Source organism: Oryx dammah, unplaced genomic scaffold (assembly GCF_014754425.2).
Source record: "Oryx dammah isolate SB20612 unplaced genomic scaffold, SCBI_Odam_1.1 HiC_scaffold_10, whole genome shotgun sequence".
NCBI lineage: Eukaryota > Metazoa > Chordata > Mammalia > Artiodactyla > Bovidae > Oryx > Oryx dammah.
The window spans coordinates 71,099,286-71,111,301 of record NW_024070194.1 but is presented as its reverse complement, the minus strand read 5'-3'; the positions used below and the strand labels follow the sequence as shown (position 1 = coordinate 71,111,301).

Here is a 12,016-nt window from a genome sequence, read left to right as displayed (position 1 = left end):
GGATCTCTACTCTGGTCTATGGTGACCTAAATGGGAAAGAAATCCAAAAAAAGAGGGGATATATGTACACGTATTGCTGGTTCATTTTTCTGTGCAGCAGAAACTAACACAACATTGTCAAGCAGCTATGCTCCAGTAAAACTCAACTTAAAAAATAAATAAAATATTAAATACCTGGGGGGAGGAATGAATTCTCTATCAGTGCACCTGCTGGATGTCAGCTCCCGCTGACTGCCTTGGGCAGATACCCTTGTTTAGAGTCGAGATGCTATAACACTAACCTAGACTGGTATGGCATCTGTGACCAAGAACTCTGGAGTCCGTCAGGCTAGGGTTAATTCCACATTGACCTGCTGTCAGCTTCGTGGGCTCCCTGAGACATTCTCTCTTCTAAAAAACTGGATGTCATCATGTTATCTATTAATATCTTGCTTTTCTTGTTTCAGAATAAAAGAGCTAGACCGCCAGGGTAAAAGCTCTAAAAAATAGATTTTATTTCAATGTAAGGAAAATTTTTCTTTTGAAAAGCCACATAATGGTCCACATAATGGGCATAAAATGTTCACACAAAATGTTTCACATAATGACTGTATTCACGCTAATATCTGGATTATAATATGACATTATAGTTTAGCAAGATGCTACCAACTGAAGGAATGGAGAATAAGAGATCTCTCTGTTCTAATTCTTGCAACTAATGCCAACCTGCATGTATCTCAAAATTTAAAAATTAATTTAAATATTAAGCGTTTAAAAAGTCACATAAACATAAGCAGATAACGTTCTGATTAAAATAGGCTGGGCTGCACCATGAAACTGGGCTCGTCCTCGGTGTGTTGAGGCTGAATGTGAACCACTCTTATCTGAACATAATAGCAGACAAGGTAGACGTCTGCTCTCTAATGTATGCCTTTTCGCTGACCTAATTCCAAGAGATGAAGAAAAGATTACATGCATTTTTAAAAGCTATGTGCACATGTGGTGTTGGTGTGAGCAATGGATGGATTGTGCTTTTTACAGGAGCAATGCCAGGAAGAAGTAGAATATTAAAAATAAGCAAACAGCTGACTAAGAAACATACTGTTAGACCCATCTTGGGTCACATTTTGCTACAAACACCAAAGACAAGAATTTTTTTCTTGATTTTTTCTTTCTTTCTTACTTTTATTATTGAAGTATAATTGCTTTACAGAATTTTGTTGTTTTCTATCAAACCTCAACATGAATTGACCATTCAGTACAGTTCAGTTCAGTTCACTCACTCAGTCGTGTCCGACTCTTTGCGACCCCATGAACCGCAGCACACCAGGCCTCCCTGTCCATCACCAACTCCCGGAGTTCACCCAAACCCATGTCCATCGATTCGGTGATGCCTTCCAGCCATCTCATCCTCTGTCATCCCCTTCTCCTCCTGCCCCGAATCCCTCCCAGCATCAGGGTCTTTTCCAATGAGTCAACTCTTTGCATGAGGTGGCCAAAGTATTGGAGTTTCAGCTTCAGCATCAGTCCTTCCAATGAACACTCAGGACTGATCTCCTTTAGGATGGACTGGTTGGATCTCCTTGCAGTCCAAGGGACTCTCAAAAGTCTCCAGCATCACAGTTCAAAAGCATCGATTCTTCGGCACTCAGCTTTCTTCACAGTCCAACTCTCACATCCATACATGACCACTGGAAAAACCATAGCCTTGACTAGATGGACCTTTGTTGGCAAAATAATGTCTCTGCTTTTGAATATGCTATCTAGGTTGGTCATAACTTTTCTTCCAAGGAGTAAGTGTCTTTTAATTTCATGGCTGCAATCACCATCTGCAGTGATTTTGGAGCACAGAAAAATAAACTCTGCCACTGTTTTCACTGTTTCCTCATCTATTCCCATGAAGTGATGGGACCGGATGCCATGATCTTCGTTTTCTGAATGTTGAGCTTTAAGCCAACTTTTTCACTCTCCTCTTTCACTTTCATCAAGAGGTTCTTTAGTTCTTCTTCACTTTCTGCCATAAGGGTGGTGTCATCTGCATATCTGAGGTTATTGATATTTCTCCCGGCAATCTTGATTCCAGCTTGTACTTCTTCCAGCCCAGCGTGTCTCATGATATACTCTGCATAGAAGTTAAATAAGCAGGGTGACAATATACAGCCTTCTTGAACTCCTATCCCTCTTTGGAACCAGTCTGTTGTTCCATGTCCAGTTCTAACTGTTGCTTCCTGACCTGCATACAGGTTTCTCAAGAGGCAAGTCAGGTGGTCTGGTATTCCCATCTCCTCCAGAATTGTCCATGGTTTATTGTGATCCACACAGTCAAAGGCTTTGGCATAGTCAATAAAGCAGAAATAGATGTTTTTCTGGAACTCTCTTGCTTTTTCCATGATCCAGCAGATATTGGCAATCTGATCTCTGGTTCCTCTGCCTTTTCTAAAAAAAGCTTGAACGTCAGGGAGTTCACGGTTCATGTATTGCTGAAGCCTGGCTTAGAGAATTTTGAGCATTAGTTTACTAGCTTGTGAGATGAGTGCAACTGTGCAGTAGTTTGAGCATTCTTTGGCATTGCCTTTCTTTGGGATTGGAATGAAAACTGACCTTTTCCAGTCCTGTGGCCACTGCTGACTTTTCAAAATTTGCTGGCATATTGAGTGCAGCACTTTCACAGCATCATCTTTCAGGATTTGAAATAGCTCAACTGGAATCCCATCACCTCCACCAGCTTTGTTCGTAGTGATGCTTTCTAAGGCCCACTTGACTTCACATTCCAGGATATCTGGCTCTAGATGAGTGATCACACCATCGTGATTATCTGGGTCATGAAGATCTTTTTTGTACAGTTCTTCTGTGTAGTCTTGCCACCTCTTCTTAAGATCTTCTGCTTCTGTTAGGTCCCTACCATTTCTGTCCTTTATTGTGCCCATCTTTGCATGAAATGTTCCCTTGGTATCTCTAATTTTGTTGAAGAGATCTCTAATCTTTCCCATTCTATTGTTTTCCTCTACTTCTTTGCATTGATTGCTGAGGAAGTCTTTCTTATCTCTCCTTGTTATTCTTTGGAACTCTGCATTCAAATAGGTATATCTTTCCTTTTCTCCTTTGCTTTTAGCTTCCCTTCTTTTCACAGCTATTTTGCAAGGCCTCCTCAGACAGCCATTTTGCTTTTTTGCATTTCTTTTTCTTGGGGATTTCATCTTGATCCCTGTCTCCTGTACAATTTCACTAACCTCCATCCATAGTTCATCAGGCACTCTGTCTATCAGATCTAGTCCCTTAAATCTATTTCTCACTTCCACTGTATAATCATAAGGGATTTGATTTAGGTCATACCTGAATGGTCCAGTGGTTTTCTCTACTTTCTTCAATTTCTATCTGAATTTGGCAATAGAAGTTCATGATCCAAGCCACAGTCAGCTCCTGGTCTTGTTTTTGCTGACTGTATAGAGCTTCTCCATCTTTGGCTGCAAAGAATATAATCAATCTGATTTCAGTGTCAACTATCTGGTGATGTCCATGTGTAGAGTCTTCTCTTGTGTTGTTGAAAGAGGGCGTTTGCTATGACCAGTGCATTTTCTTGGCAAATCTCTATTAGCCTTTGCCCTGCTTAATTCCATACTCCAAGGCCAAATTTGCCTGTTACTCAAGGTGATTCTTGACTTCCTATATTTGCATTCCAGTCCCCTATAATGAAAAGAACATCTTGTTTGGGTGTTAGTTCTAGTTCTTGTAGGTCTTTATGGAACTGTTCAACTTCAGCTTCTTCAGCATTACTGGTCGGGGCATAGACTTGGATTACCGTGATGTTGAATGGTTTGCCTTGGAAATGAACAGAGATCATTCTGTCGTTTTTGAGATTGCATCCAAGTACTCCATTTCAGAGTCAGACTTTATTTTGGGGGGCTCCAAAATCACTGCAGATGGTGATTGCAGCCATGAAATTAAAAGACGCTTACTCCTTGGAAGGAAAGTTATGACCAACCTAGATAGCATATTAAAAAACAGAGACATTACTTTGCCAACAAAGGTCTGTCTAGTCAAGGCTATGGTTTTTCCAGTGGTCATGTATGTGAGAGTTGGACTGTGAAGAAAGCTGAGTACCGAAGAATTAATGCTTTTGAACTGTGGTGTTGGAGAAGACTCTTGAGAGTCCCTTGGACTGCAAGGAGATCCAACCAGTCCATTCTAAAGGAGATCAGTCCTGAGTGTTCATTGGAAGGACTGATTCTAAAGCTGAAACTCCAATACTTTGGCTACCTCATGCAAAGTGTTGACTCATTGGAAAAGACCCTGATGCTGGGAGGGATTGGGGGCAGAAGGAGATGGGGACGACAGAGGATGAGATGGCTGGATGGCATCACCGACTCGATGCACATGAGTTTGAGTGTACTCCAGGAGTTGGTGATGGACAGGGAGGCCTGGCGTGCTGCAGTTCACGGGGTCACAGAGTCGTACACAACTGAGCGACTGAACTGAATTGAAGTGAACTGCATTTCAGACTCTTTTGTTGACTATGATGGCTACTCCATTTCTTCTAAGGGATTCCTGCCCACAGTAGTAGATATAATGGTCATCTGAGTTAAATTCACCCATAGGTATACATATATCCCCTCCCTTTTGAACCTCCCCCCCATCTCCCTCCCCATCCCACCCCTCTAGGTTGATGCAGAGCCCCTGTTTGTTTCCTGAGGCATACAGCAAATTCCCATTGGCTATCTGCTTTACATTTGGTAATGTAAGTTTCCATGTTACTCTTTCCATACCTCTCACCCTCTCCTCCCCTCTCCCCATGTCCATAAGTCTATTCTCTATGTTTTTCTCCACTGCTGCCCTGCAAATAAATTCTTCAGTTCCATTTTTCTAGATTCCATATATATGCATTAGTATACGATATTTAGCTTTCTCTTTCTGACTTACTTCACTCTGTCTAATAGGCTCTAGGTTCAGCCACCTCATCAGAACTGACTCAAATGTGTTCCTCTTTATTGCTGAGTAATATTCCATTGTATATATGTACCACAACTTCTTTATCCATTCATCTCTTGATGGACATCTAGGTGGCTTCCATGTCCTCACTACTGTAAATAGTGCTGCAATGAACAATGGGATACATGTCTCTTTTTAAATGTTGGTTTCCTCAGGGTATATGCCTAAGAGTGGGATTGCTGGGTCATATGGTGGTTTTATTCCTAGTTTTTAAGGAATCTCCATACCGTCTTTCATAGTGGCCATATCAATTTACATTCCCACCAACACTGCAAGAGCATTCCCTTTTCTCCACACCCTCTCCAGCATTTATTGTTTGTAGACTTTTTGATGATGGCCATTCTGACTAGTGTGAGGTGATATCTCATTGTAGTTTTTTTTTTTTTCACTGTTATAATAACTTTAATTTATCTTGCATTTTACAGAAGTCTATGAACGATTTTAAAAAAGCACCACCTTACCCCATCATATTTCTCTGACAGTTGTTAAAGTAGGCAATGAGTATGTCAACAGCTTCAGCAACGGCATCTTGCAAGAATTTCAGACCAACCAGCCACACGCCAAAGAACTTGGCAGCTTTTCTATCTTGTTTTTAATACAGTGGTATATCCACTCTGATGGTAAACCTGTCCAGCCAAATCTCCACAACATACTTTGCAAAATGAGTGGTGATTAGCAAATTAGTTAGCTTTGGCACGGAGCTGTGCTGGCTTGCCCATGACAGCCTGGAAGCCAGTTTTGATGCTGGCAACAGAGCATCGAGAATGACAAGTTTCGCACTGTAAGAAATAGAGTCGGGTGTCCTTTTGCAGGATTGTGTCTGGTGATCGGCACGTGTGACAGGTGACGTATTCCTTGATATATCTTCTCAAAACATTTCCTATCTGTTTCTGTTGGAATCTTCCTTTAATTACAAGTTGATTATTACCATCTATAGAACCACTTGTACCCAATTCAGCCAATAAAAATGCAAGGAGATGTTTAGGCTGACGATGTAATAGTTTACAGATATCTGTAAAGTTGACAAAAGAAGTTTTCTTGGTTCCTACTCAGACGACCTGTGGTGGTTTCATGACAAATTTCCTTTTCTCTCCAGCTACCATATCTGGATTCTTTTCCCGCATGATGTTGAACACTCGATTCAGTAGCTCTTCATATGTGTAGTCTCTTTCTGAGCCTGCCCAAGCAGGGCCTGTCTGGTTACTGAATGAGATACCATCATCTTTTTTGCTGTCTTCATCTTCTAAAGCTTCATCTTTCTCTAGTATTTCATCCTCATCAGGGAACTTGACAACCTTCTTTTTCTTCTTTTTATTGCCAAGCATAATGTCAAGATCTTCCTCTGGTTCAGCTGGTTCCTGAACGTCACTTTCAATCTTAAGGTCCTTTATACCTTCTTCAGCTTCATCAATATCAAATATCTTTTTTGATTTTTTCTTCTTTTTCTTCTGATTAAAGAAATTCAAATCATCTAGATCATCAGAAGCATCTTTTTTCCTACTGTCTTCTTCATCAGCTTCTACACCTTTGTCCTCAGTTGGCTCTGGCTCCACTTCTTTTGTTTCTGAGGGCTGGGTTTCTTCTGTCTGGGCATCCCCTTCCTCATCTAACATAAAAGGCTTCTTCTTCTTCTTTATCTTCTTGCTCATAGTAGGATCAAAAATCATCTCGTCCCTGGACATGGCTGCGGCTTGAGTGGGCTCGGCACGGACAGAAAGTCTGGCGGGTCAGCCCCAGGCCCCGGCTTCAGCGCTGCTCCTGCCGACACTTCTCCCACCACCGCACTAGGCTCTTGCATCAGCGAAAGGGAACGACACCCCCCCCTCTCCTCCCCCTCATTGTAGTTTTGATTTGCATTTCCCTAATAATGAGTGATGTTGAGCATCTTTTCATGTGTTTGTTAGCCATCTGTATGTCTTCTTTGGAGAGATGTCTGTTTATGTCTTTTTCCCACTTTTTGATTGGGTTGTTTGTTTTTCCTGGTATTGAGTTGTATAAGCTGCTTGTATATTTTGGAAATTAATCATTTGTCAGTTGTTTCATTTGCTATTATTTTCTCCCACTCCGAGGGTTGGCTTTTCACCTTGCTTATAGTTTTCTTTGCTGTGAAAAAGCTTTTAAGTTTAATCAGGTCCCACTTGTTTACTTTTGTTTTTATTTGTGTTACTCTAGGAGGTGGGTCAGAGAGGATTTTGCTTTGATTTATGTCATTGACTGTTCTGCCTATGTTTTCCTCTAGAAATTTATAGTTTCTGGTCTTACATTTAGGTCTTTAATCCATTTTGAGTTTATCTTTGTATACGGTGTTAGGAAGTGTTCTAATTTTATTCTTTACATGTAGCTGTCCAGTTTTCCCAGCACCATTTATTGAAGAGGTTGTCTTTGCCTCATTGTATATTTTTGCCTCCTTTGTCAAAAATAAGGTACCCATAGGTGCATGGCTTTATTTCTGGGCTTTCTATCTTGTTCCATTGGTCTATATTTCTGTTTTGGTGCCAGTACCATACTCTCTTGATGACTGTAGCTTTGTAGTATAACCTGAAGTCAGGAGGGTTGATTCCTCCAGCTCCATTCTTCTTTCTCAAGACTACTTTGGCTATTTGGGGTCTTTCGTGTTTCCATATGAATTGTGTAATTTTTTGTTCTAGTTCTGTGAAAAATGCTGTTGGTAATTTGATCAGTTCAGTCGCTCAGTTCAGTTCAATCGCTAGGTCATGTCCTACTCTTTGTGACCCCATGAATCGCAACACGCCAGGCCTCCCTGTCCATCACCATCTCCTGGAGTTCACTCAAATTCACGTCCATTGAGTCGGTGATGCCACCCAGCCATCTCATCCTCTGTCGTCCCCTTCTCCTCCTGCCCCCAATCCCTCCCAGCATCAGGGTCTTTTCCAATGGGTCAACACTTCACATGAGGTGGCCAAAGTACTGGAGTTTCAGCTTTAACATCATTCCTTCCAAAGAACACCCTGGGCTGATCTCCTTTAGGATGGATCAGTTGGATCTCCTTGCAGTCCAAGGGACTCTCAAGAGTCTTCTCCACCACTACAGTTCAAAAACATCAATTATTCGGCACTCAGCCTTCTTCACAGTCCAACTCTCACATCCATACATGACTACTGGAAAAACCATAGCCTTGACTAGATGGACCTTTGTTGGCAATGTCTCTGCTTTTGAATATGCTATCTAGTTGGTCATAACTTTCCTTCCAAGGAGTAAGCATCTTTTAATTTCATGGCTGCAATCATAATTTGATAGGGATCACATTGAATCTGAAGATTGCGTTTGGTAGTATAGTCATTTTCATAATATTGATTTTTTGTACCCAGGAACATGGAGTATCTTTCCATCTGTTTATGTTGTCTTTGATTTCTTTCATCAGTGTCTTATAATTTTCTGTGTACAGTTCTTTTGTCTCCTTAGGTAAGTTTACTCCTGGATATTTAATTTTTTTTTGTTGCAATGGTGAGTGAGATTGATTCCTTAATTTCTCTTTCTGATTTTTTCATTGTTAGTATATAGAAATGCAACTGATTTCTGTGTATTGATTTTGTATATTGCAACTTTGCTAAATTCACTGATTAACTCTGGTAATTTTCTGATAGTATCTTTAGGGTTTTCTATGTATAGTATCTTGTCATCCGCAAACAGTGAGAGCTTTACTCCTTCTTTTCTGATCTGGATTCCTTTTATTTCTTTTTCTTCTCTGATTGGTGTAGCTAGGACTTCCAGAACTATGTTGAATAATAGTGGTGAGAGAGGACATCCTTGTCTTGTTCCTGATCTTAGGGGGAATGCTTTCAGTTTCTCACCACTGAGAATAATGTTTGCTTTAGGCTTATCATATATGGTCTTTACTATATTGAGGTAGGTTCCTTCTGTGCCCATTTTTGGGGGACAGAAATGGGGAGCGTGCAGCCGGGGTGCAAGGTGGGCAGATGGAGGCCGAGGCAGCACAGAAGGCCCGGGGGTGGATGTGCCACGTTCAACAGGAGTGGGCCTCGGAGAAGGGAAGCAGTCTGGTTGATTTCTCCTGTTCGATGCTCTGTATCCCCTAACGTGTCAGCGGGTCCCCATCGTAGAATCACAGAACCCCAGCGTCATCTTGTTAGCTGTCACCTACTGAGATGTAGCTCTATGGGGCATCTCATTGGACCCTCGCCCCTTTAAGGATAGAGGAGCATATTAAATGTCCCTATGGGGATGTAACCAGCATAATCCAGCCTCTGGAAGCAAATTCACTCAGTTTCTACAGTAATATCACTCAGGACAAAGAAGAAAAAAGAAGAAAGAAAGAAAGGAGAGAAGTGGAGGAGAAAACCAATAAATTAAAAAAATAAAACTTAACCAACTGCAGTGAATGGATGAAACTTATTGAGATTCTGAATCAAAGAACAAGCTGTTGAAAAAATAATTTTTCATGAGACAATCTGGGGAAATGTGATATTAACAAATTATGACATTAATAAAATAATATTAATTTTTTAAAAAATCATAAATGGGTGCTAAATTTTGTCAAAGGCTTTTTCTGCATCTATTGAGATTATCATATGGTTTTTAATCTTTCAATTTGTTAATATAGTGTATCACATTGATTGATTTGTGAATACTGAAGAATCCTTGCATCCCTGGAATAAACTCAATTTGCTCATGGTATATGAGCTTTTCGATGTGTTACTGAATTCTGTTTGCTAAAATTTTGTTGAGGATTTTTGCATCTATCTTCATCAGTGATATTGGCCTGTAGTTTCCTTTTTTGTGTTGTCTTTGTCTGGTTTTGGTTTCAGGGTGATGGTGGCCTTGTAGAATGAGTTTGGAAGTGTTCCTTCCTCTGCAACTTTTTGAAAGAGTTTTAGAAGGATAGGCATTAGCTCTTCTCTAAATGTTTGATAGAATTCTCCTGTGAAGCCATCTGGTCCTGGGCTTTTGTTTTTTTGCGATATTTTTATCACGCCTTCAATTTCAGTGCTTGAAACTGGGTTGTTCATAATTTCTATTTCTTCCTGATTCAGTCCTGGAAGATTGAACTTTTCTAAGAATCTGACCATTTCTTCCAGGTTATCCATTTTATTGCCATATAGTTGTTCTGAATAGTCTTTTATAATCCTTTGTATTTGTTCATTGTCTGTTGTAACCTCTCCTTTTCCGTTTCTAATTTTGTTGATTTGATTCTTCTCCTTTTTCTTGATGAGTCTGGCTAAAGGCCTGTCAATTTTGTTTATCTTCTCAAAGAACCAGCTTTTAGTTTTATTAATCTCTATTATTGTTTCTTTCGTTTCTTCTTCATTTGTTTCTGCTTGAAATATTATTCCTTCTACTAATTTTGGGGTTTTTTGTTCTTCTTTATCCAGTTGTTTTAGGGGTAAAGTTAGGCTCTCTATTTGACGTTTTTCTTGTTTCTTGAGGTAGGATTGTATTGCTATAAACTTCCCTCTTAGAATTGCTATAAACTTTCCTCTTAGAACTGCTTAAAAGTTTTTGAGTTGTGTTTTCATTGTAATTCGTTTCTAGAAATTTTTTGATTTCCCTTTTGATTTCTTTAGTAACCTGTTGGTTACTTAGAAATGTGTTGTTTAATCTCCATGTGTTTGTGTTTCTTATAGTTTTTTTTTTTTTTCTTGTAATTGGTATCTAGTCTCTTAGCGTTGTGGTCAGAGAAGATACTTGATACCATTTCAATTTTATTAAATTTACTGAGGTTTGATTTATGACTCAAGATGTGGTCTATCCTAGAGAATGTTCCATGTGCACTTGAGAAGGTGTATTCTTCTGCATTTGGATAGAATGTCCTGAAGATATCAATGAGATCCATCTCATCTAATGTATCATTTAAGACTTGTGTTTCCTTATTAATTCTCTGTTTTGATGATCTGTCCGTTGGTGTGAGTGGGGTGTTAAAGTCTCCTACTATTATTGTGTTACTGCCAATATCTCCTTTTTTGTCTGTTACTGTTTATCTTATGTATTGTGGTGCTCCTAGGTTGGGTGCAAAGATATTCACAACTGTTATATCTTCCTCTTGGATTGATCCCTTGATCATTATGTAGTGTTCTTCCTTATCTCTTATAATCGTCTTTATTTTAAGGTCTATTTTGTCTGATAGGAGGAATGGTACTCCAGCTTTCTTTTGCTTCCCATCCTCTCACTTTCATTCTGGTAGATAACATTTTAAGTTTCCTTTGTTTGCTGGGTCAAGCTATTGTACTTTATTTTTGTTGGACTGTTTTGATTTTGCTTATGGGTGTATATATATGTGTGTGTATATTCAGTCACACCTTTTATTGTTGATATAAGCCTCTGCATCTATGTTGGGCTTTTGTAGTTCTGTGGAGTTTTCCTTTTTTCTACTTTTTTTTCTTCTTCCTATTTTAAAAATCTTTTCTCATTTTTATAATTTTAACTTTCAATTTATTTTAAACCTATTATATTTTTTCTACATTTGTTCCTTTGTTTGCCTTTCTTACTGTTCTTTCCCCCTTGCATTTATCTTTAATATACATAAATCTTCTTCATCTACTGCTATTTAACTTTGCATAGCTATTCTTTCTTTCTTTCCTTTCTTCTCATCATATTTGTTAATTTTGTTTTCATTGTTTTATTCCCCACTTGGCACTTCACTTTAGTTTTGTTTTCCAGTTGGTGCTTTAGTTAGTTTTGTTCTTAATTGGTAAATATAATTTTTGGTTTCCTTAGTTTGCTGGGTCAATCTATTGTACTTTATTTTTGTTGGACTGTTTTGACTTTGCTCATGGGTGTAAATGTATATGTGTATATTCTATTATTTTAATTACTATTTGCCTGATTTTGTAACTGCCATTAGTCTGGGGTTCACCTTTGGTTTCTTATTTATGGATATTTGTTTTAATCTCACTTAATGCCATAACAAACCACTTGTGGAATCTTCATTCCTGACCAGAGATCAAGCCCTGAGCCTTTGAAGAGAGAGGGAACACTGACTCCAAGACCCGAAACTACCAGAGAACTAACTCTTGGAGAAGGAAATGGCAACCTACTTCAATATTCTTACCTAGAAAATCCCATGGAAGGAGGA

General features: G+C 39.3%; 1 protein-coding gene across 1 annotated transcript; it reads right to left on the bottom strand.

The window, feature by feature from the left end:
• Window positions 1-5,338: 5,338 nt before the first annotated feature.
• LOC120869141 (eukaryotic translation initiation factor 2 subunit 2-like) lies at window positions 5,339-6,793 on the bottom strand. The gene has a single exon (XM_040248247.1). The coding sequence runs from the start codon at window positions 6,645-6,647 to the stop codon at window positions 6,015-6,017; it is 633 nt and encodes a 210-aa protein (XP_040104181.1). The 5' UTR covers window positions 6,648-6,793; the 3' UTR covers window positions 5,339-6,014.
• Between the last annotated feature and the right edge of the window lie 5,223 nt (window positions 6,794-12,016).

Bases quoted from the DNA above. Each gene is read 5' to 3' on its own strand.
- LOC120869141 (XM_040248247.1), bottom strand. From the start codon at position 6,647: ATGTCCAGGGACGAGATGATTTTTGATCCTACTATGAGCAAGAAGATA.